The sequence below is a fragment of the Protopterus annectens genome, chromosome 9.part0 (assembly GCF_019279795.1).
Source record: "Protopterus annectens isolate FY-2018-M chromosome 9.part0, PAN1.0, whole genome shotgun sequence".
NCBI lineage: Eukaryota > Metazoa > Chordata > Ceratodontiformes > Protopteridae > Protopterus > Protopterus annectens.
Window position 1 is genome coordinate 265,240,579 of NC_056743.1, and position 23,841 is coordinate 265,264,419.

At 47.1% G+C, this 23,841-nt stretch overlaps 1 protein-coding gene across 1 annotated transcript in view; it reads left to right on the forward strand.

Annotated features, from left to right (window-relative positions):
• Window positions 1–23,841, forward strand: part of LOC122811177 — a 3,180,768-nt gene that overhangs the window by 3,048,117 nt on the left and 108,810 nt on the right. The window contains exon 27 of the mRNA XM_044082848.1: window positions 3,617–3,743. Within this exon, the coding sequence (XP_043938783.1) occupies window positions 3,617–3,743 (127 nt within the window). The remainder of the gene's footprint in view (window positions 1–3,616; window positions 3,744–23,841) is intronic.

Consider the following 23,841-nt stretch of genomic DNA (forward strand, 5'->3'; position numbering starts at 1 on the left):
CTTATGTCTTCGCAACCACCTTACACCAACTCTTCTTTCCTTCTTCTGCCATTCTCATTTTTTTCCTTACAATCTTCTTTCAAGTCACCAATACTCAGTTGAGTAACAGCAAACATATGCGGGTAGAGGGAGAAACACCAAACACAGCATATGATCCTATGCCCAGCCCCTCTGCTCACTTTACTTGCTAGCCACTAATATGCTGCTACATCATTTGTGCTTCCATCTAGTGTACCTCCATTCCTGCACACTATTTGATTGGGTCTCTCTTCTATACAATCTGATTATGCCTTTTGCAGTTGCTGTCATTCCTTTCAGTTAACACACAAATTAATCTTTTCTTATTTTGCCAACAGATTCTTCATCTTTCTCCAAGAAATAAAGGTCCCTGTGTATCACCCAGTCCTTGCTATAGTGTTTCCTGCTTTTTAAAGGAAAATAGTCCTTCACATCATCATCAGACACTTCACTGCTGTTATTAACAGTGGCCATCTCCCCAGGTTCTTCTAGCCTTTAAAAGAGTCCTTGAAATGATGGTCCAGATCAACCAGTTGGAAATACAAACAGTCCTAACCCCCAGCCTCCACCCCCATTGCAGCTAGTTACGCACATCACTGCGTAGTTCCAAGGAAAAAAAAAAGAACAAAACTTGTTCTCATTACCCTATGGGGGACAAGAAGAATGTGATGTTATCCTGCCCTATGGTTTAGAGGGATGAAGTCCTGGTTATGGCCCAGGTGACCTGTGCTCAGTTAGCTGCATTATTGTTTGTGGAATTGAGCAAGGGTGATGAGCTTGAGTGGCTGATGCCCATCTTGAGAGGTGAGAAGCAGCCATCCTGCCACATTAGCAATATCTACAAGAGAATAGGTGATCTCATGCAGAAGAGGCCAGGTAAGCTTGCATTGCTAGTGCTGCATACACATCACTGAGCGGGAAAGGCAGATGTGCATGGGAGTGCACATTTCTCTCATCTAACCAGTCTTCTGTTGCACATTAGCAAGCAACCTACTGGTAGGGAAAATTAGGATACTACACAGGACATACAAGTTGACCTACACCCTACTACATGACAAGTCACTGCAGATAAATGGATGGGCGAGAAGGGTTTCCCATGCTAAAATGAATGGGCTTATATTGCTGTTGTCTAGCCCAAGGGATGACCATCTCCCACCCCATGGAAAATGAATGTTACAGTTTGGGTGCAGGTAAGGGTCCCATTGCAGTAGGGCCCTGTGAAGACCTAGTAAGGGAAATAAAGATGATTTCAGGCTGTCAGGTCCCTGGCAATATAGGAAACATTCTAGGTTCTAGCCAAAGGGATCCCAGTGTTTGGGGTGACAGTCAGTTCTACCACAAAGCCAAGTTCCTGTTTTAGACTATACGATCCTGCTGGACCTTCTAGCAGGGAAGTGAGACTTGACTGAAGCTACAAGCAATGATTCCTCCAGAAGACATGCTCTACCATGTGGAATAGATTCTAAATTTGGGCATAATATTAGATGTGGCCAAGGTCAGTCAATTTAATTCTGGCCCATGTTGGACATTTATGCATTTGGCCCTATGTTTTCTATGGCCACCAAGTATGTGTCAGCTATTTCAGTCCATTATGTCCTTGAGAAGAGCAAGATGGTAATTCAGCACTGGCAGTACAAACAGTTCCATAAAGGTGTTCAGAATCTCCACGCACCATTGAACCCCCTACCTTCCTCTTCGGAACCTTGCAACTGACAGGCTTGCCTGTCCTCACTGTGAGCTGACAGGTCTACTGGTGTTAAAGTTTGTTTCTTGAAGCTTTTCTGATGGCAGTCATCCACTGATCACAGGATATGCAAACAATATGCTGCTTGTAGGCTCTCATGTTTAGAGAACCATATCTGTGTTTGTTTCCCAAAGAGATCTTGTGTCCCTTAACATAAACTCATATTTCCTCCCAAAAGTTTTTTTTCTGAACTATTCATGATCATGTCCATTTTTCTATGTTATCTTCACTAGGGGAAAAAGTAGGGTACAGAGAGAGAGAGAGAGAGAGACGTTCTTAGTCTTGATGTCCACCACCACTTGATATGTTACCTGAAGTAGGTACATCAGTTTGGTCTGGAAGACTGAACAGCCATTTATATCCTCTGTTCTGAGGAGAGAGGTAATCTTGGTTCCCAAGCAAATCTTTCATCAGTGACTAGCCACTGCATTATCTTCTTTTCCATCAGATGGATCACCTCCTATTGGAAGATGTAAAAATGTATGGCTACTTCCTATGCATGCTTCAGAAATGTCACTATTACAGACATTTTATCATGGCCACTTGATTCCCACTTTACATCTTCAACTAACTTTGCTGTTTTAACCTCATCTCTAGGAGATGAACTGTCTTGATACCTCAAGTTCTTCAGGACTTAACCTTCTAAACCTCTGGCTTTTTGGTTGTTCAGCAGCACCATCTATCTTGGTGGAATTAATGCTTATGATTCAGTGTAATCATATGCCTATCAAATATGGTCTCTAATGTTAGATGTAACAATGCATTCTTATGATAATAGGGCACCCCATCATAGACCCAATGAGTGAATTCCCTTCATCAGGTACAACCTTTTAAATACCCTTCCTCCCCATTGCTGAAAGTGACTGCAAGCCTTAATAACCAAGCAGCAATATGGTATTGTTATCTTGCTTAGAGGAGGTGGTAACAGATAGAAGAGGAAACAGTTTGCATGTACATACTATCAACATTTTCCCTTTCACTGTGTCTCTGCATGGTTGTTGTAAGTGTATATAAAGTAGTAGAGGTTGTGGGATTGTATACCCCCACACCCAAAATGCTTATTTTAATTCAGAATTGATTCATTTATTTTATGTCAGGTAATATGTATAGTCTCTTATTGAGCAGGTTCCTGCAAAATATTTATTTTCTGATGATTTTTTCATTGGGGCTTTCAGTCTGTGTGATCTTACAGTAATTGGAAACTGATTTATTGACTCCCAGTAAGATGTGTTATGAGTACTTGTACTAGATCCTTTTCTTACCTTATCATGGTATCTGTGTGGAGACCTTCAGTGCTGATTCCCTGAATACCCTTCTGCTACCCCTAATGTTAGAACACCCAGATGTCCAGCCTTAGCCACCAGCGTTCCTTATAATATGGGCAAGTATATCAGTATATACTAATATATTACTTGGTAACAGTGGAGGCACCGAATCTTCATTGCTTTGTTCTTAATGTATAGGACATGTGCTCTCTGAGTGCTTGAAGTGGAAGGGGCAAACTAGCAGATTTATGGGGTTGGGTTCACTCTCATTTTGTGGCTCATAATATCATAGCATATGTCAGTATATGGAATGCTCACCTAAGGGCAAAGAAGCTTCAGATAAAAAGATGCCAGACTGGAATAGAAGACAGGACTAACCCAGCAACTGATATTTTAAGAACTTCTCTTATTTTCTAATGCAAAGGCCTTGACTCATATAGTTGTTTTTGCCATGAAATATGTCTTGAAACACTGCTTTCTGAATGAACTATGAAAAGCTTTGTTGGCATGAAATGAGCACAGAAAAGTTGACAATAATTTCTTTATATTTGGAAAGATTCTAAACTGTTTTTCATTTTCTTTTTGTAAGATCCAACTTCTTTTACAGTACATAACACTACAGAAAATTTTAACGATGCTGTCCAGAGTTGCTACAGTAAAAACCTTTACCTAAGCGTACTGGATGAGATGACCCATCTTCCAGATTATCTGTATCAGTAAGTATATCATTGCATGGCAATATTTCCATTCACTCAGAGGTCCTACAGGATTCAAATTCAGTGACAAAGCCAAGTAGTATCATGCCATTATCTGTTTGATTTAAGACTGAGTCAAAGAAAATTGCACTGACAGCTGAAAAATTACAGTGTAGGAGAGAAGGCAAATAGGACAACAAATTGTTCCTAGACAACCAGGACTAACATCAAGAGTTCACAGGGTTATATGGATTTGTAATTGCCCAATCCCTTACTGCATCTCTTATGACCCATGTTCGACTTCTAAATGGGTACTGGAGAGGACATGCAAGAGGAAACATGGGAGTGAGTGGAAAACGCCTGCTCAACTATCCTAGGAGAGTGAGTCAGCTTGACCCACTGCATTGGCAATTGATGCAGCATGAAGAACCATTTCAGCCTTATTCTGCAAGTGGTGTGAAGCTTGGTTGGGAGGCTGCACATGTGAGGAAGCACATATGCACCTCCCAAGGCAGCTGCCATTGAGGTTGCAAGCTGCTGAAGAAGTGAGGATAGAATAGTCCATAGGATCTGCAGACAGGCCCTCTCCCTAACACCTGTCTCCACTAGGAAACAAATGGACAGAAGGACTCTCACCCCAGTGATGAATGAGTAAGTCAGAATAAAGAAATGTCCAGTCTTGTTGATATTGCAGTGAGTATGCCAACTTCAGCCAAGTTTTACCCATGAATAAGAATGTAAGTGACCACGAGAAGGGTAGTTAAGAAAAACACACAGAAGCAGTAGCGAAGTACCAGATATCAATTTTTGGAGAGGTATGTGATTCTTCACCCTTTGAGTAAGTAACTTATCCAAACATGCAGCCATATTAAGGGACGTGCATGGGAATACACCCAGCCTCATGATGTCAGTATGCCATGTCTTAAGGAAGAACAGTAGTAGCTGCAGTCAGGATGAAGACTGTTGTGCTCCAGGCTGAGTAAATCCTGTAATTGACTCTTAAGGGGGAAGTACTTCTTTCTTTAAGTCTTTCAGTCTCTTTGTGGGGAGTGTGACACAATGCACTGACACAGTGAAGCTGTTTGGTGGTGAAATGATCAGACTTTGATTATCATCTGTTGTGGGCAACCCAGTATAGTGAACTCTGTCAACCTACAAGAAGAGGCAACTTATAAAAGTAGCTAGGAAAAACAGGATAGCTTCATGTATCCCAGCTAACATTTAAAAACATCCTTGGTTGATTCTATTAGATAAAACATGATTGTTTCTCAGTAGTGCCTTTAATACTAGCACGATTTGCCTTGTAAACAAATTAGGGTTATAAGCCTTAAACCATTTAAATCAAAAGCAGACAGATTTAATGATATAGTAAATTTCCTAATATATGTTGTAAGATAATTTTGACCTTGCTGTCTTAGTATGTCTGTTTAACTAGATTAGAAGCACTCAAAACAAAATGGCACAGCACATTATGGCAAGGTGTCGAAGTAATGTGAATCTATATCTGTTACAAGGTAAGTTATGCTACACTGCAGCAGGTATAGCATTTAGCCACTACAACAGCAATGCAGACAGTACTGTCACCAACACAGCTTTGTTGTACAAAAAACAATGAACCTTGTATCAAAAGTTTACTTTTCCAATTTCTTCTGATTGATCCAGAAACTGATATAAAGTGCAGTTCGTTAATTTTTTCATTTTATATCCAGTATGAAGTCTGCCACACATATTTTGTTCTTCTGGTGCAGTATTTAAAACAGAGTATGCACAATGTTTAACAATGACCTGTCTACATACCTTTTTTGAGTACTGTAAGTGGTTTGTCAGAACAAAAGACAAGAAAAATATGTTTGTAATAGTTGTTTTGAGTGCACTATAAAGTATTACCTTATAGCCATGTATATCAATTGAATCAAAAGTTATCCACCCCGCTATCCTTGTACACTGTCTTTAGATAGTGCTATGCTTGAATATTGTGTTTCTGCTTACTCTTCTTAAATATTGGGTTATGGCTAAATATTGCATACCTGGTTGTCAAATGGCAATAAATAATTTCCTTCCTTTCTTTCTTACTTTTGCTTTCTTCCAGAGTACTTTGTTTTTTCCATTCCCTGTGATTTCCCTGAAGATATGACTTTATGTATTCTAAGCACAGAGGATTTTTAGTATATTGAAATAAATTGCCTTTGTGATTTAGCACATTTCTCAAAGAATGTTTAGAATGCAAGAAAGAAGTCATTTTTGCAGAAAAATGTAAAACGCTGTGTAAGACTAGAAATTGTAATATGAAGTTGGAGTGAAGGGTATAGAATTAGGTTATTTCTTACTATTAAGCTTCTAGGAGCTATAAGATTAAAGAAAATAAAAAAATTAACAGTCACTGGAGTGTCATAAAGCTAGCAAGACACAGGAACTATAAGCAGCAGCAGAAGAACCGCTAGAGAGTAAATCTGCAGAAACAGAGTAGTTGTAGTGGGTACCAAATGAAACAGAAATATACAAAATATGTGACAAACCAGATCTGACTAGATGAATTAAAAGAAAATTAAAATATTAGATTACATATAGGAAGAAACACAGAGAAAGAAAAAGAGAAGAGGGAGGACACAAGATGTAAAATATGAGAGCTGAACCAAATTTTAATGCAAAGAAACCACAACGCATGATTACACAAGATGGGAAGGGAAAGTTCAAGTTCATCTGGGATAAGTGATAAAAGGATTGTCAGAAGCAACATGAGTGATAAAAATGTTAGGGGACAGGTATGGTTTGAAACTTCTTGGACCATGAAAAGAAAATATGTAATCCAAGATAAAAAAAATTAAGAATACATAAGCCAATGGATACAGAATGAAACACCTTTCTGGATAGACAAGCCCCGGGATTCATGAACGTTGCGCCAGGCAGACGCATAGCATAGGCGTTACAATGCCAAATATGGCCGCCGAGCAATTCAGGTACAATCCAATCCCACGTGCACTACCGGCGTGTGCCGGATCTGCGCCGCCTCCGGCATAGGTATGCTAAACACCCCATGTGCGGTGTTGCACCATGCAAATGAAGGCATATAGCGATCCACGAAGTGGCGCAGGCATAGCATAAGGGCACGGCAATGTAAACCAAAAAAAAATGGTTTACATTTACCCAAAAATAACATAGGAGTAACGGAAGGCTGTCAACATCAGGTATCACACTGTTGCCATATGCCAATGGCGAAAGACACAGAGAATGTCAAAAGAAAACATGCACAACATGTAAATAATAACATAAATGGTATGTCCACAGAAACTCACAGCAGAACCACAGGACATGTCTGCGGAAGGTGCTAAACAATGAAATAATATGACAATGTCATAAAACAGCAGTGTAATACACATCAGCTTCACAGCCACAATACACCATGGTATGCATGGAAAGCCGCATCCACGGTGCAAGGGTTGCCAAGGATTCGCAGCAGTGTTCGGTGTGGTAACTATGAATTAGTAGTCAATGCCATGCAAATGAGGCAGATAATACTGAATAGCAAAACCCCGCCGCATAAGGCTGTACCAAACGGGCGCAGCGGTAATACACCGAGGAGTGGCTCAGAGGGAATACATGTCACCTGCAGAGGGGTGTGCCACTGTAGGAGGAAGCACATTGGAGCTCAGCAAACCTGGGCTGTACATTGCACATCACAGCTGCAGGACCGGCGTGTGGGGAAATAGTTGAGCTGAGAGCACACAATGCGCGCAGAGGTGCATGTGCACGAGGATGACTACGTTCCCTTAACCCAGTCATGTGACGCTCGCCCCGCAAATAACATCGGATACAGGAAGGTGATGTTGAGAATATGAGGAAATGCGGAAGCAGTGTAATTGGAGTAGTAATGAGCAATCAACAGTAATCAACCCACGAAGGCCAATCTGCGGCAGCTGACAACTCTGCATGCAGAAACCTGCAAAACGGGATAGGGGAGGCATATGAATGCAAAGAAAGTAGGGGAGGTAGCAGATTGCAAAGAGTGAAGACCTGACACAGCAGAGCCAAGTAGACAGGCAGCATAACAGCGGTGGCACACAAAATGCACGATATGCCATGTCCCAGAAACTACACATGACAGGGCTCTGCAGGATGCATGCCAGGAAATAGTAGGTGCAACATGCAGAAACAGTAAGGGAAGGTCGAAAGGTAATCCATTGCAGGCAAGAGTAATGCAACACCAAAGGCAACAGCGTTGCAGTACCAACGGTAAAACACGGAAGATAATCCTCAGATACGGCCGCACAGACACACCCTATGACATCACCGGGTGTACAGCACAACAGTATAAAGTGTGAATGCACACAACACACAGCTGTGTATTCCCAAACGCTGCACCATAGGTGTAAACACACAGGGAACTTTTAAAATGTACATGTTGGGTGCCGCCGTGGCCATGATCCATCAGCATGTGTTAGAGACAGACGGAGTTGTGGAGGAGGGTGCCAACAACTACCGTAGGCCTCAGAGGAGAAGGAGAGTGTTCAGACCAAGGGTAACCTACCAGGGGCTACAAGACCTGGAGATAGTAGAGCATTACAGGGTGGATAGGGACACGTTACAGCAAATAGTGGAGCTGTGCCGGCCACGCCTGAGAACAAGAAACAACAGAGGGGAGCCCATCCCAGTGGACACAAAGGTATGTGTAAGCTTGCGAATACTGGCCACAGGTACCTTTCAAAGGCCAACTGGGGATATAATGGGCATCTCACAGGCATCAGCATCCAGGGTACTACACCAGTTTCTGGATGCCATGTTACCACATGCCAATGAGCATATATACTTCCCCAGATCTCAGGAGGAGTTGGCTAGCAATATGTGCCACTTCCACCGTGTGGCACAATACCCGGAGGTACTGGGTGCGATAGACTGTACGCACATACAAATCAAGTCACCACCTGGGGAGCAGGGTAGACGCTACATAAACCGCAAGGGATTCCTCCATCAATTGCCAGGTTGTGTGCAATGCGCAGGGCATTATCATGGATGTGTGTGCTGTCAGCCCTGGAAGCTACCACGACTCCCATATCTGGCATGCCTCACAGCTGTACCAGGTATTCGCCAAGGGGGACATCCCACAAGGCCACCTTGTGGGGGATGCTGGCTATGCACTGGAGCCGTGGATGATGACTCCCATCAGAAATGCACACACACACATGCAAGAACGTCATAATGAGGCACACGCACAAACCAGAATAATCATAGAGCGTGTGTTTGGGATGCTGAAATCACGGTTCCGGTGCTTGGATACATCCGGTGGAGCCCTGCAGTACTCTCCAGGCACATGTGCCCACATATTCATAGTATGTGCCATGCTACATAATATGATCCTGCGGAAGCAGCTGCTGCAGGGACATAATAGTGAAGGGCCACAAAGCCCACCACAACTGCCAAGGCCAGTCCAGGCACAGAGGGTTCAGGACCATGAAAACACTGTGCCAGCCCCAGTAGGCAGACAGAGGCGTACCCAATATGCCTATGCCCTGGCAAAGAGGGAACGTATAGCACATACTCTGACAGCATAGGCCCCATGGACTGACACCTCCCTACCTGCACACACAGTGAAATGGACAGCACACAAACATGACCACCCATAAAGTATACCGTACGGGTGGCCCCATGTGTGACTCCAACATAGGCAGCACCCAAACACTGTACACCCAACAGCCAGCGGAGCATGGAACGCCAACACCTGAACCATACGCGGGTCCTACAGCAGACGGCATTGCTGTATGCTGCCACGTTCGCCGCAAGGTGTATACATATAGACATGTAGATATGTGCATATACAGATATGTAGATAGATATAATTACATATATAGAAATATATGTACACATATACATATAAGTACTACAGGTAAGACAGGGAATCAGAGGGATGTAAGGTGACAGAGATGTAACACGCGATATCTGTACATAGTATACATAGTGAAAGACAACCTGAGCATCCGGGAGGTTTAACAGAAGAGGAAACTGCCACCCATGGAAAGGTCAACATACCGAAATGCATAACCGCGAGTCGAATGATCGCCAGGCCACAGTACAGTAACAGTACATGCGGGTAATACTATGATGATATGAGGGGAGGTAGACACTGCCGCCGTGATGCGCCCATGCAGGTACTGTGTGCAACCGTCCCGTGACTGCCGCAGTATGTGTATGTGTGCGGTGAGGGTGCCGTGTGTTTCGCCAGCGAGTGTAATGTGTGTGCCTCTGTAAAATGTGTATGTTGGTGCCATGTTAGAGGCAGAGTGGAATAACATGTGTAGGCATACAGTACACTAGCCACAGGCATATGTACACCAGTAGTCCCAAAGTAGTACTGAGAGCCCCACCCTGGCTAGGCGTGTGGCGACGTATAACGATGCAAAGTGACAATGTCCCAGAATGTAGCACAGGAATATACCCCACATGAAATGGAAAGGACGTATGTACTAATCATAACAGTATGTATGACACCGATATGCTAATTGCAAAATGATACGTCGGCAAAGTCACACAGCAATAGGTATGTACCGCGGAAATACGCATGTGCTACCCCGGTACTGACCGTGGCCACGTATCGGCCCGTAAACACCGCTGTGTGTTCTACAAGTGTCAAACAAGCAATCGCCACCTGAATAGGTGGCAACCACTGGCAAACAGGCCATCCCAAGTATAGGACCACAATGACTGTAAATATCTGGGACAGAATGACAAGGGATAGTCGTCACGTACAAACAACCGCAGATATACCACCGATGTGACAGAGGAATACATGCAGGAAGCACACACACAGGCGATACCAACACCACATGACAACAACACAACCGACACTCCCAGAACAACAGACAATTAACTGTCAACTCCCCAGGCAGGGATGGAGCACACAGACAAGCATACCGTGTATGTAGAGATGCAAGGCCCACAACCCGTATCCGTCACCTACAACCTCCGATATTCCCCATCGTACATATTAAAGGGATACAAGCCGTAATAGCAGCACAAACATACAGGCAGTCAATGACAGCTGCATAACCGCAACATCTCGCGTGGGAAACACTATCAACAGCGGATGCATACTTGCATCCGTTGTTTAAAGGAATCCAACAGCTATGTTACACATCCAAATGCAAAACGCCATCAACAGACGCCGTCAGGACAGGGACACCCACATGTCGAACATAATACCATACCCAACACACACAATCCACGGCTAACACCACTGCGAAATGTACCTGTCACCACACATAGCGGTTGCAGTTACACATAACATAACACAGTACAGACCATCTCCACGAAGGTAGGGCAAATAGCCAACGCCCAGGTGAGGAATGCAACCATACCCTAGTTACGACGCGTAATGTACGAATGGAGTAGATGCACAGGTGATATGCGCACAAGTACACACCGAGGAACAGCAATTGGTGTGATGAACCCACATGTTGCAGGTATCGACGGATATAAGGATGACTCCCAGGATATTCAAACCGTATGCTCATACCGAACCAGCAGTGTACAACGGAAAGAGTAACAAATAGGAATACCGATACACGTAACGAAAAACGGAACGAAACACTGACAAGGTATGTAGAACCCACGATATGTTCGGGTGTGTAACGCATGATGTGTATGACGAAGCTGTACTGTATGTGAATGGTGTTTGTAAGTAATAATACTTGTCCATAATGCAGAGAGTGGTGAAAGGTGGTTATGTAGTGCTATCCTGCTGAGCATACCAATGACTGTGGACACCGTGTGCACAGCAGTGGGACATCATGTACACAGCTGGGATAACACAAGGGATGCCACAGGGGGGCATAACAGAGAACAATGCCACACCACACGCCGATGCTGGCAGTGGATGTCCAACAAGGAAGTGCCATAGCAGGGGATAGGACATGTATGTATACTGTCACAGCACACATGTGTATGGGCATATACCGTCAATGTCATACATAATGTGCGCCCGACGTGCACGTATGCCTTGCAGTAGGGGATACTATGTCAACTATGTGTAATGTAAAGCTGTCATGGTGGATATGACAGACATCATACACAGTATCACAGGCATATCATGCATAATGGAGTTATTGCCTATTGGTATGTACAATAACAGGATACATATGGCCTGTAGATATGGGACAGAGTAGTAGCATAATAGCCATCCGAAATGGAAGGAACACCAAGTAACCATGCCCAAATGATCTGTAGCAGGTGCAATGTGGGCAACAATGAAGTCTGGCAGGTCCATGTGTAAACACATGTGCAGTGTACACAGTAGTGTCACCTCCCTATGGTAGTGTCCAGTGAACAGCAGAGGTGGGTGTCAACTGCATGTTTACACAGTACTGCTGCTGTGGTGGTACCATGACTATGTGTCACTCAAACAGCAAGGGAGCTATCACATGAACAGTGCCACTGTGTGTCCCTGTGGGATGTGCACAGGACCTATGTTCCACAGCATGGTGTGTGTTGTGTCTGCGGAAGTAACACAGAAGCCCAGCCCATGCAATGTGGCATGTGTGCACATATCCATGAGTGGTCCATTCACACTGCCCACTGCAATTGTCATGTATGAGTAGTACATGCATCAGTAATGCGGAGGACATGGTCCATGTCAGAGCAGAAGACACCCCTGTGTATGTGGTATGCAGATGTGTACAGATGTGTTTTCCGTCTGTCAGCCGCATATGTAAACTGTCTGAGCCTGGTACACATCATGGCATGACAATGCTGTGCCATGTAAATTCATAGCCATTGTGGAAGGTACACCACGAATGTGGTATTGTAACCTTGACCGTGTGTAGATGTGTGTATGCCACAGGTACAATGGCTACCTATGTACCAGCATCACACACAGTACAGATAGGTGTGGCCCTGCAGAAGTGTATCCATGCCACAGTGGAATACGGTAACCACAGGACCATGTGGGGCATTTGTGTGTACAGCAACCATGTACAATTTGATATGCATGTACAGGGCCAGTATCCATGTGATAGTCAGTGGATGAATGTTGCTATGCAAAGGTGATGTGCATGCACCATGTGTCATGCATCCTGATGCCATGACACCCACATGATGTATCTGCCACACCGACACCCGTATGGTTGTTATCAGTATGAGCTGGTGGAGCTATAATGGTGCCAGGTATGTAGATGTGGGATATCTAGGCATGGACAGTACTCTGTGACAGCATGTTGTGTATGTAAGCAAATAGTGAACATGAGGGGCCCCATGACTGTGGACTGTGTAATGCCATATGTACCTGACATGTAGTAGGTAGCATGATATGCTTGCACCACTGTGTGTCCTGTCCAGGAGTCATATAGCCTAACATCCTGAGACACAGGGTATGATGTGCAGGTGGATGTGTACGTTGCCAATACCAGAATGTGGAATGGTGCTGTAGGGCAATGTGAGGACAATGTCTGATTTGTTGCCCTCTGTACCACACCAACCACCCATGCAATGGTATGACAGGTGGCCAGCATGTGTATGTGGCGTGCTGTGGCACACAGAAGGCCAACAAGGGTGCCAGTAAAGGCATGGAGGTCATCAATGAGTGTGTGAATCACGTTTGTGAGGATGTGCCCCAGTGCCATACAGAATGGTCCAGTCATGGGTGTACGAATGCAGTCCCACACGTGCAATGCAGTGCCACCCATGTGTAGTGCAATAGATGTGGCAGTGTGACGGTCAAGGTACACAATTTCCGACAACAGGCTAGCAGTGAATTCAGTGGGCTGGTGTGGAGACACATACCAAACAGGTTGGCGGGACATAACAGCTAGGGAGATCGGAAGGTGACATTGGGACAGTGTCTTAGGACATAACGTGTGCATGGCAGTACCATGTATGTGTCCACAGGGACACTACGATGTCCATGTATGGATTGCAACCCTGTAGTGAGTGAGAGTGTGTATTGTTGGTAAGTACACCATTGCCTGGCATGTTGCCAACATTATCTCAGTCTGCAATGCCTGGGTGACTGTTGTACGTGACATTGAATGTGGATGTAGCCAAACAACACAGACATACCACCACACTGCCTGAGGACCCACACTGCAATGTGCGTCAGTCATGTGTAGGTAGCTAGCCTTGGAGCATGTGATGGACCACGAGGACCCACCATGGCTGACAAGTGATGCACCCCACACGTGAATATACACCACCATGCAACAGCCTGCACATGTGCCCATACAGCAGATGTGCATGGAACATGACCACCACTGTGGCGTCTGTGAAAAGGTCAGTACCGCCATGTCTCTGTGTGGAATAGCATGGTCCCTACCATTGTGTACATGCTACGGAAGTGCACTGTGGTATGTGTCAGCATAGTGACGTACACTGTCCATCTGCCGGGGTGTCATGCCATTAACAACTCCTGTCAGCAGACGTCAGTAGTACTGGCTGTAGAACACATGTTCCATGTATGCTGCGATGGGTGTGTGTCCAGGGTGTGGCTAGCAGGGCCATGAAGCATATATGTTCATCTACCAAAGGGGGGATAACCCCTGGTTTAACACACCAGACACATGGAGGTATCGTGCATGCCGAGGGTATTGTAGGTATGGTATGTGTTGTGTAATGTGTCACCCAGCTGGGTGGAGTGCATGCCTCAAGCATGTGTGGGTACATGGGTGTCCATTCTAGGGAAGTGTGGGTTGCTGTCAGCACATGGCAGTATCAGCTGTCTGAGGCCCAATGTACAGTATGACAACACAGACAGCATGTAACCTGTGGTGTACAATGTAAGCTCTGTTGCATGTTACAATGTGTCTAGTGGTCACAAACATGGGTATCTGCACATGGAGCACCTATGATGCATTGTGTTCGGCAAATATCCAGTATGTGTGCAAAACACTGTGTGATGTGGGATCCCCTCACCTGTGTGTGTTTCAGTCCAGGTATGTGCCTGGGAGGTATGATCCGTGTACAATCTGTACTTGCAGGTGTGCTGTGCAGAGCATGGAGGCAGGTCCCAGGCACTGCAGATAAATGTGAGTGGTGCACTAGTGTGTGTGCCTTGCTTGTGTGCAGCACAGTGGAAGGTGCAAGCATTGTCCCACATGACCCCATGCCGTGCCTGCCTGTTACAGCCCTGCTGGAGACAGTCATGTGACACCGCCACAGAGGCAGTATAGCATGTGAAGATGTACATGTGTGCTCCACACCCCAGGCAGATGTCCGCAGGTCATGTGTGCCACAGCAGTGTGGTCGACCAGGACTGTCATAGTGGTCAGATACCACATGCCTGTATAAGTACAGTATGAGCATAGGCAACAGTTGCAGTGACACAGTAGGTCAATGAACAGTGTCCCTGTGTTCAGACCACTGCCTACTGTACACTTGGCTAGACACACACCCAGAGGGTGAATATACCGGTGAGCCATCACATGTCCCAGTACACGTAGCCTGTGTAATGCCATCACAGGACGGTCACAATAACATGTTGTATGACAGATATGTTGTACCAGGTGATGTGTCATGTGTGCATATGTTGAGTTGCACAGCTGTTCACATGTCCGCAACATATCAGTGCATGATGCCTAGTGTAACATGATGCGTGGAACTGCACTGTGATCCACAACAGGGTCATCTGAGACAGATGTGTTGTGAATGGTGTAACCCATGGTTCCACGGGATATACACTGGTGCTGTTGGCTGCCATGCTGGGGGCCACCAGTGGTGCCTGCAGTGGTCATACAGACATACTGCACACATTGTTCTGGCAGGAATGTCCATTGTTGTAGATGATGTGTTACTACGTGAAGGTAGGTGTGTGTTGTGAATGTTACCCATCCAGATGTGACCATCAGGTGCAGTCATGGTTGTTGACAGCATCACACCCATCCACAGCTGTCAGAACCCTGTCCCCAGAATGGGTGTCAGCCCTCACACTGTGTGACCTATGTGCAGATGGCGGAACACCTACTACTGGCTGGCTAACAGTGTCATCTAGGAAGGCTATGTGATGGCTGGAATACGCTGTTATAATGTATAATGATGGTATCCCAATGAAGTACATGGAATCACACACAGTAAGCCATGGCTGGCATGTAAACCATGTACAACAATGACTGTGTGACAGACACAAACAATGCGGAGCCATGTTGAACATGCACCCATGAGAACACCAAATGAGGTATGTTGCACATATCGATGTACAACTGTCAGCTATGGGCACAGCATGGATGCAGACGCATATCCCCCAGAGGCAGTAGCACGCCATGTAGGTAGGGGGGCATTGCACGACTACATGTGACAGTTGCTGTACTGCCACATGTACTGCATATCTGTCATGTAGGGGTAGCAGTGGTACGTGACTGTTGGACATGCCTGTACATATGACCATGTCCCACAGGATATGTGTTACGTGTGTACAACACGTGTTGTACCGTCATCAAGCTGTGAAGTGTATGGCTGCCAGTGTACCTGTGTGACATGTTCTGCAATGGGTGCAAAGGTACGCAGTAGTGCATTGCATGCCCACATGCCCCACACAGGTGCATAGCCTGAACATACCATACAAAGAGGGTGTTGGATCATAGCAACCCACATGAGGAGATGGGTACAGGTGGCAACCCACTACCACCTGTCCGGGTAAGGTGTGCATGTCCATGACACATTAGCACCCGAGAAGCTAGCAGTACAGCAGTACAGGGTGGCATGCATATATGATCACTAATACCCCTGTGTGTTCCACCACTGGCCTGTGGACAGACAGACACCAACACAATGTGCAGCATTGACATGTGCACAGCACATCACCGCTGGCTACTGTAGAACAGGCTTACTGTGTAGATATGTGCACAGAACGTCTGCACCAGCCACACTCAAACATGTTATGTGTTGAACCCCACCATCATTGTAGCCCATGCCACAGACAGATGTTCACGCATCTGTGTATGTACATCTGGGAATGTCCCTGGCCTAGCAGTATAGCTGTGTCAGTGTTGCGAACAACATACTGAATGGGCTGTGTGTTAGGTGCGTCATACGTGTATGGTCCGATGGATGATACCATCAGTGCCCCTGCTATGTGAACATCCCTGTCCCCATACATAGATACCTATGCTGTGCCCAACACCACGGTCCCTGTGGGAGGGATGGTGCTGTGTGGTGCACCAGCTGACATGGGGTGGCAGCAGGCACTGGATGTAGACATATGTGGTACCCATGTCAGGCCAGGCAACCATCCATGTGCACGGGATAGCAGTGTGTGGGCACATACAGCACTGTGTTGAACAATATCGCAGCACATAGCACCTGTCAGGGGTAATGTGTATGCATGGATGTGCGATACCAGCATGCACCATACACCCCCACCAAGCAGCATGCTGCCTACCTTGCAGAAGGCCATTGTCCACACCATGATGATAGACATGTGTAATGTCCATATATACATAGCAATGACATATGGAATGGACAGCCACCCTGCCAATATCAGTACCCCCCAGGTGGGACACATCCGTGTGCCATGTATGTGACATACCCTGTCATACCATGCAGCCCTGCCCAGCAAGGCTGCACGTGCTATCACAGTCATACATGGTGCGATGGACAAATGGCACTTGCACTATCAACTGTCCAGAGCAGTAATGTGGCACTGATGCACCCTGTGGTGTCACAGGTGCTGTGTGTTGGTGTGTACAATGTGCACGCACATGCTATGCATGACCTTCCCTGCTAATGTCATATGGTTACACAATGTCCCTTGTGTATCACATGTGCAATACAGGTGAGCCGTGGCAGGTTGTCCAACACCCGTACAGTGCTGTGTAGATGTACATGGCACAACACATGCATGAACAGGTGTCCATGTGTATGTGTGCAGTGCCACCGCTGACGTTCATAATGGCTGCGTACATGATGCCTAGTGACATATACACAGCATCCAGGTGAACAGTAGAACTGTGTGCACATTGGGACACGTGCCAACTGGTATGAACACAGGTGCAGGCAGGTACACATGTCCACAGCAGGTTACCATCAACATGGTGTGTGTACAGTGTGATGAGTTGACACACAGATATGATATGATACCCACTGCTTAATGGTGTGACGGCAACACGTCAGCTGTGTCAGTGCCATGATGCATCGCAGAGATTACTGTGCAGATGTCGTACATGTCATAGCAATGTATGTCCAGCAGTATGCCAGTACATCAGTGTAAATGTGACCTGTCACCATCATTATGTCTTACAGATAATGCCACGTTCCCGCAGCCAGCCTTCAGCCGCCAGGAGGATGACGTAATCATACCGTTGCTCCATGACAACTATGGCCTGCTATTCAGCCATGTTCCACAGCAAGCACAGCAGCGGGATGACCTGTGGCAGGATATGCGCAGGAGGGTGAACAACGTGGGTGGCAACAACCGCACCTACCAGCAGATACGCGACACTGCACAGACCTAATACGGCACGCGAAACAGCGTGCCGCAATCACCAGAGAACAAGGTGGAACAGGTGGTGGGCCACCAACCCAGCACCCACTCACACACACGGAGGAGCTCCTGGCCAGTCTGGGGACACCCAGGGAACATCATGCAGAAACACTCGCTGCCATCGTGGAGGTGGGTGTCTCCCAACCAACGAGCCTGGAGCTGCCTGGTAAGTCAGTCTTGCATGTGTGTATGATAACTGACGTAGGTGTGGGTGTCACAGTACACCACATAATGTACCAACACATGCCAGGTATATGGCCACACAAGCTGCATACTACAGTATGCTACGTTGTGTTTGCAGACATGTGCATAACACATGCTACCACACAGGTACATGATGTGACATGCACAGTGCTTACTGAGGCTACAGTAATGGATAATGTGTATACTGTTGTGTCGCCCCTATACAGGAACCTCTGGCGTGTCGCACAGCCATGGGTCCGTCGCAGGTGAGACTGTTGCTAGTAACAGGCATGTTACAGTGTATAGATATTCGCCATGTGGCCAGGTATGACAAGCACACCTGGGTCTGCTCCAGTCGCGGTATACAGGTTGCACCACCTGACACACACACCACCCATGTACAGTAGATACAACCGTTAGTATACACCGGCATGACACCACATAACCCATCGGTGTGATATGTGCAGTCAGCTATGCATACAATGGTGGAGGTGTTCTACAATGGCTGCATATGTAGTATGCATTGGAATGCCATTTGTGGTATGCACACAGTACCACATAGTGAGCTGTGATCTGGCCAGCTCACAGGTGTTACCAATGTGACCTATGCCCCTGCATTGTGTGCACACGTTGTGACATGGCACATGACATGTCCCATGCACGTGGTGTTCTGTCTGCAATATTGTCACACCATGACATGACATATGCCCAGCATAGCAGACATCCACACTGTCTGCATAGCCCTCGGGATTGTGACACCTCAGACTAGTATGGGTGTATGTCACATGGGCCACCACAGGGATGTGTACACGATGCCCATCACACACAATTGTCCATGACCCAGTCAAACATGGCAATGGGTGATACCCACAGGCATATTGCCACACAGTACATCTGGAGTGGGTAGACACCGTTGCACTTTGTCCACACATAGTGCGATCATAGCTGTAGTGGACCACCTGTACATCTGATGTGGTACACCAGACAACCGCAATGCCTGTCTGCAGCCACTGGAGGTGCCACCAATGTCTACCATATACGTGCTGTGGAACAGCATGACTGTGTTGCAGACATGGCAATGCAATGCGTCCATGTTACGCATCGCACAGAAACATACTTGTGTCTTGCTGACATGCAGTGGCACAGTGCCTGTACTCCCCACTGTATAGCTATGTACACAGCTCACACCAACCACACCTGCACAGACATCTTTGTTACACATGCATTCTATCTGTAGCCTGTACACATAACACTGCACTGTGACGCCCAGTATGATGCAGTGCATGTGGTGGGACACCATTGTCACATGTCCACATGTTATCGCACATGTTGGCGGATTACATGTCAAAGTGACGCCAGCCATGTGTACTGTTAACCTGCCTGTGGCCACACGGTGTATCACGGTGATGCATGCAAACTACCATGAATGTGTGTACTGCATGCCTACTGAAATGACACCTGCTTGATGTAGTGTGCACCCCAGGGCAGTATGCATACTACCACTATTAATGTCTGGCCTGCATTCACTGAGCTGTGGTGTGAGAATGCTGCATGCCATCTGCAATATCACATGCATGATGTGTCTGCGTGTGTGTGTGTGTGTGTCTGCATGTGTGTGTCTGCGTGTGTGTGTCTGTGTCTGCGTGTGTGTCTGCGTGTGTGTAATGTATCTTACAGTATGTCTTTGTATTCACAGGTGGTGTAGGTGCGTTCCCCTCCTGCGGTCCATCTGATGCTAGTGTCCCCACAGATACTAGCGGTGATGACCATATGCATGAGGCACAGGCAGGGTTGTCAGGGGCAGAAGCTGTGCCATTGGTTAACATCCCACCTATGTCCCCTTCATCTCCGCACACGGTTCTGATGCCGACACATACCACATCACCGTTGCCCATAGAGGAAGGACAGTCAGCATCTGTTGGCATTGAGCAGGAATGTGTGGTGGCTACAGAAGGTGCGGGTACACACCATGTTGCCAGTGTAATGACTGGTGATGTGCCACACAGGCATGTGGCCGGTGCTGCTCGTAGGAGGAGCTCTGGTAGACATGCACCTGCTGTACAGGGTGCAGCAGCTGGTATCACCAGATGCATGTTCCAGACTGTAATGGTGGCACAGGCACGTGCTGAACGGCAGAACCAAGAAGGGCAGAGGCTGCAGAGGGCCACAATCTGTTTCCTAAATGAGAACATCCAGTCATTGGCGAATGCTCAACAGCAGCTTGCTAATGTTCTGGATAGGCGATTAGGTGAGATGGTTGGAATCCTCGACCGAGGCATGTCAATCCACGAGCGTGAGCTGTCTGTGCTGGAACACCTGGTAGGGGTGAGGCGTAGGACACGTGGGTCAGGGCCAGCAACACCACCTAGTGTAGGTCGACGTGTGCGTGCCACCTCTCATGCCCACTCACACAGTGCCGGTAGCAGCAGCAGTGCAGCTGGTGCTACACCAACCACACCAGGACACAGCAGGCCACGTGGACGTGGCCCTGGCCGGTCCCAGCGTGGACACAGTTCCAGCGGACATGTGTCATCGGAGAGTGGCCACTCCATACCTCCACCCGGTAGTGCCCGTGCGACCCCAAGCAGGCACGGGTCACGTGGCCACAGACGGACACAGTGAGCCGTACAACCTGCACTGTACAGTCTGGGGCTGCCAAGTATACCCCGTGTAGGCATCACAGATGGCTGACCTGTGTACACACATACCCACACACAGCCGACACAACTGTAGGGCTCCACCACATCCACATGCATTCTGCACAGTCATGCCCAGTAAATGCACCGGCCCTTACACACACATGATGTCATCCATTGGTACAGCCTATGCCCCTGGCACACATATCACTCTGTGCATATGATGAAGCCTCTGCCGCAGCACTGTCATCCACACCATCGGTGCACGGTTATGCAAATATATTCTGATGCACAGGGTGGACAGGTTAGTGAGAGGTGTATGTGATACCTGTGTCCGCATAGTGCGTGATGTGTATGTTGCAGTGGTTGTGTATGACAGGTGACAGGTGCGTATGTGATGTGGGTTGTGTACTGACATCATGCAGCAGACATACCATGTAGTGCAGGTGCAGCATACATTGAGCTGTGTACACGGTATGTGTGACGGTCACATGTGTAGCACCATGTTGGTTCTGTTAACCTGTATGCCTCATATGGTGTACTTGCATGTGCCTACTGGGAGCACTGTTATCAGTCCCCCACGTGTAGCTGTGGGTTACCCACAGGCACATCTGGCAATATCAGCATACCACAGGTACCCGCAACCTGCATGGACTCCTACACAGGTACATAGGTGCATAGGTACATACCAGGCTATGTGCCCTACGGCATGTGTAAGCCTAGCCAGAATGTGTGTGGCTTTCACCACCCCTTAGGATGAGGATACTATATCCATTGGTCTGCTGTCCCTTTGTCCAGCAGTAACACAGAGATGATGCCTGGCGCATACCTACGCTCTCCCATCCACACATCAGGATTACTCTTGGACAGAGTCAGTGAGGGGCTCTGCTTCACAGGGGCTGGGAATCTTTTCCATGTTGTAGGGGGTCTCTGGTCGATGAACCTGTCCCTCCAGCACGTCCTATTTATGTCCGTGTTGAGGTTTCTGTCAGTTGCTTCCGTGCCCGTGGTTGTTTGGAGCCTAGGAGGTGGAACATGTCCATGTCACCCAGGTCGGACATGGCCGTGTATGTCAGGCACAGATCACCTCAGAGCAGATGGTATGGGAAGGTATACAGCTGGACTCCCCTCAGTCAGGCAGCGTGTGACATATGTTTCAGCACCTTTATCCCTGTGTTGTGGAACGTTTGAGGTCCTTCCGAGTGCTGCAGGTGTCAGGTTAGGTACATTCCAAATGTGGCATTGTACCCAATCATTGGTCTGATGTGTGAAGAGTACAGGGGTACAATGACCTCCCCTGATGTGGATGTGAATCCCTTCATGACCAGGTGGGCACAGTGGAATGTCTTCCCAACCACATTGGCAATGTGAGTGTCGAGAGAGGTTACCGACAGGTTTGGTACCCATGTCCCTGATCACGTCCACCATATTTAATGGATAACCACCTATACGGTAATTCGGGGTGAACATGTCTTTCCCAAAGGGTAGGTCTATACCTTCCCTGGCATGTAGCTTCAGGCCATGGCTCTGGCACCAGTTATCCATTTCTATGAGACCCCAGGTGGATGTCCGTGTCTGATGGGGTGTTGAGTATGGTGGCCGGTATGCAGTCATCTGCATACCTTGTCTGCCACAATCCCCCTATGTTTGCATGCACATTGGAAAGTTGAATGCTGAACAGGAGGGGGCCCAGGACTGAGCCCTGTGGGCCACCACTCGGGACCAGCTTGGAGTCTGACATGGCACCAGGAACACAAACCCTGTGGGGTTTGACCTCCATCCAGTTGGCAAACCATTGTGTGACATATGTCTCTACATCTACGCTGGTGAGCCTTTCTATGATGCCCACGTGGAGTGTGGTTTGAACGCTCCCGCCAGGTCATGGTAGTCTGTGCAAACCGACGTACCCCATCAATGGCCTTAGTGACTCCTCCAAACAGGTCGACCAGGTTCGGGAGGCAGGATCTGCCCTTGACTAAGCCGATGTGGGTATGTTCTGGTATTTGCCGTACACCAATGTCTTTATTTATGGGCTCCAGTATGGACCTCTCCATAGCTTTGCAGACAAGGCTTGTCAAGCTTATAGGGCAGGGATGTACAGAGTCCATAGGAGCACTACCCTGGTGTAGTGGGACCACAGTTGCCATATGCCATCCATCGGGTACGTAGCCCGTAGTAAGGCTAAGATGAAACAGCAGCCTTATGTGCGGGGTGAGGGCCTCAATGAGGTTGTGTAGCACACAGCCGGGGACACCATCTGGTCCCATTGATGCTGTGTTCACTGCTTAACAGATATCAGCTCTCTCCTGGGCATACAGGATGTTTGGGAGGCTAGACTCTGATGGGATGGATACGTCCCCTCTTGTGGGGGGAGGGTAGATGTATGCACGGAACCTGTCTGCTGGTTTGTTGGCAATGTCTGTGGGTTCAGTGATCATTGTACCATTCTGGAGTAATTCCGAGCATAACTGTGTGCTTCCACCCATGTTTCTACCATAGCTAAGGAAGGCCTTATGGTTGTCTTAAGTGTCCTTTGCAGGTCCAGTCCCACAGGCGGCCTTGGATGATTGTATGAGTGATCGTATGTTAACGCCGGTATTAATCAGTGATGCCTTCCTTGGTACTGATATTGCTCTGTCATGTAGTAGCTTTCAACTCTTGTTGTACGGTTTGTCAATGGCTGGGGTCCACCAGACCATGTGCCTGCCTTTGGTGGACAAGGTCCTGATGTTATCGGGATCGCTTGGTGCAGACATTCCTGGGGGTGCTCATAGAAGGCATTTGTAAGGGTTTCAGCAGTGTGGCTTGTGTTTACCACTGGTTTACCTGAATTTTTAAAAATTTTAAA